This window comes from Zea mays, chromosome 1 (genome assembly GCF_902167145.1).
Source record: "Zea mays cultivar B73 chromosome 1, Zm-B73-REFERENCE-NAM-5.0, whole genome shotgun sequence".
Classification (NCBI taxonomy): domain Eukaryota; kingdom Viridiplantae; phylum Streptophyta; class Magnoliopsida; order Poales; family Poaceae; genus Zea; species Zea mays.
Genome location: NC_050096.1, coordinates 70794575 through 70796913, shown reverse-complemented (window position 1 = coordinate 70796913; position 2339 = coordinate 70794575). Strand labels below are relative to the sequence as shown.

General features: G+C 48.1%; 1 protein-coding gene across 1 annotated transcript; it reads right to left on the bottom strand.

Annotated features, from left to right (window-relative positions):
- Nucleotides 1-803: 803 nt before the first annotated feature.
- On the bottom strand, nt 804-1695 carry LOC103636126 (nucleobase-ascorbate transporter 2-like). The gene is made up of 4 exons (XM_020547141.2): nt 1599-1695; nt 1363-1438; nt 1202-1261; nt 804-1090 (listed from the first exon to the last, which is right to left on the bottom strand). The coding sequence occupies exons 1-4, from the start codon at nt 1682-1684 to the stop codon at nt 1007-1009; spliced, it is 306 nt and encodes a 101-aa protein (XP_020402730.1). The 5' UTR covers nt 1685-1695; the 3' UTR covers nt 804-1006.
- Nucleotides 1696-2339: the final 644 nt, after the last annotated feature.

The following is a 2339-nucleotide window of genomic DNA, read 5'->3' as shown; positions in this document are numbered from 1 at the left end:
TAATGATGGCCCCCCTGGCGACGTGGCCGGTCCGGACCCGAGTTTGGGCGAGGTGGCGATTCATCCGAGGTTGAGGTTGTGTCCGAGCCCTGGGGTCGGGCGAGGCGGAGTCCATCGTCTTCCGGAGCCGAGGCTGAGTCCGAGCCCTGGGGTCGGGCGAGGCGGAGTTCGTCGTCTTCTAAGTCGTGGTTGAGTCCGAGCCCTGGGGTCGGGCGAGGCGAAGTCCATCTTCCGAGGCCGAAACGGGGGCCGAACCCTGGGGTCGGGCGAGGCGGAGCTTCCTATGTCGCCCGAGGCTGGACTTAGCCGTTGTCGACCTCACTCTGGCGAGTGGCACGGCAGTCGGAGCGGGGCAGGCAGCGCTGTTTTCTTGTCAGGTCGGTCAGTGGAGCGGCAAAGTGACTGCGATCACTTCGGCTCTATCGACTGAAGAGCACGCGTCAGGATAAGGTGTCAGGCGATCCTTGCATTAAATGCTCCTGCGATACGGTCGGTTGGCGTGGTGATTTGGCCAAGGTTGCTTCTCTGCGAAGACTGGGCCTCGGGCGAGCCGAAGGTGTGTCCGTTGCTTGAGGGGGCCCTCGGGCGAGACGTGAATCCTCCGGGGTCGGCTGCCTTTGCTCGAGGCTGGGCTCGGGCGAGGCGAGATCGTGTCCCTTGAGTGGACTGAGCCTTGACCTTAATTGCGCCCATCAGGCCTTTGCAGCTTTGTGCTGATGGGGGTTACCAGCTGAGATTAGGAGTCTTGGGGGTACCCCTAATTATGGTCCCCCACAATATGTATGTACAAACAATATTCATTTATGTAGTATATACCTTGCAGCCTGTCCAGAAGAGGTGAAGCAAATGATGACTAATGCCTTAACTTTGATTGTAGCTCGCACCTAGAAAAGTAGTTGTGGTATTTTAGACAACAAAAATCAATTTTTTAATAGTGATATGACATTTAAAGACAGAAAAAAATGTCAGGAATCTGAGGAATACCTAAACACACCAGAGGTAACCCTCAAATGGTATTTGTATATAATTGGTGGACATGTATAATGCACAACGCCATAAGCAATAAAAAAGACGGATTGTTCTTCAGATACTGCGAAACAACCGAAATGCACAGATCAGGTACGCTTAAACTCGCTGCCAAGATCATGAATTTGGTGCGTAGAGAGAACTGAATAATCTGGAGTTTTTTTGTCAGTCAGACCTGAGACAGCACGACAAAGAGGATCAGCATTGGCAGGCCAATCTCAACGCATCTCCCAACCTGATGCAATTATTAGACATCAATCGGATGAGCAAGCCATTCCTCATCAGCATACCCATGTTGGGAACACAAAATGGGGATTGGGACAAAGCGAGCGGTACCACAGGGAAACCTCTTTCGAAGAGGCCAAATGCGAGCAGCGCAACAACTGGAGTCATCCCCACTGGGCTGAAGAATCTGACATGCGTTATGGAACCAACCAGTATTCAGTATAGCCTAGGAACTGTCAAAAGTCAAAATTGAAACGGAACTACTTGGTAGTAGATTGGTATTGCTCTTGGAAGGAAAGAGCAATAGAGCTAGAATGCTTGGACTACGAAGTGTGAAGGAAAGCGACCTGGAGAAAATACCCCACAGCTGGCTGTAGCCCAGAATGATCTGAATGCTTGAGGACACTATCAGTGCCCCCTGTATGGCCTTCATGGTCTCCAGGAACCTCTGCTCAACCATAGATGGGGAAAAAACTTGCAGAACAAACTCCATGAACATAAGGAACAATAACTTCATGAATTACTACATTGTCATAAGTAAGCTTTATTAGTTCTTGACCCAATCCATCCTACAACATTCTGCCCCATCAGTTTACAACCAGTGATTGCATGGCCACGTTTTATAGGGATTTTATTCTAATGGTAAAAATAATGAATGGTGTCCTTTAAAATAGTGTGCGATAAAAGTTGGAACTCAAAATATCAGTCTTGCAGAACAAACAAGTGCAAAAAGGTAAAGCAAATCCACTTTCAGTTCCTAACAGTCAGGCTTTGCAGCTCGAACCCATTAGTAAGCAATAAGTGTAAAAATGCACCGGTCGAAGTGCATTAGTTCAGAACTAATCAATTTCTTAAATTTGGTAGCCTATAGAGCGAACAAAGATACTCCAAAAATAACAGGAGACTCCATGCCATAGTACAGGAGACCGCCTTTTGGCCCCAACCCAATCTCCTCCATAACTTCACCCACCAAAATCAGCTCTCTGATATATACCAAAATGCAAGGAAGTAAGAAGCAAGCACAATACTTTACCGTGGATAGTTAAACAACTTTTTGCAAGCGATCTAAAAGGTACATGTACATGTGA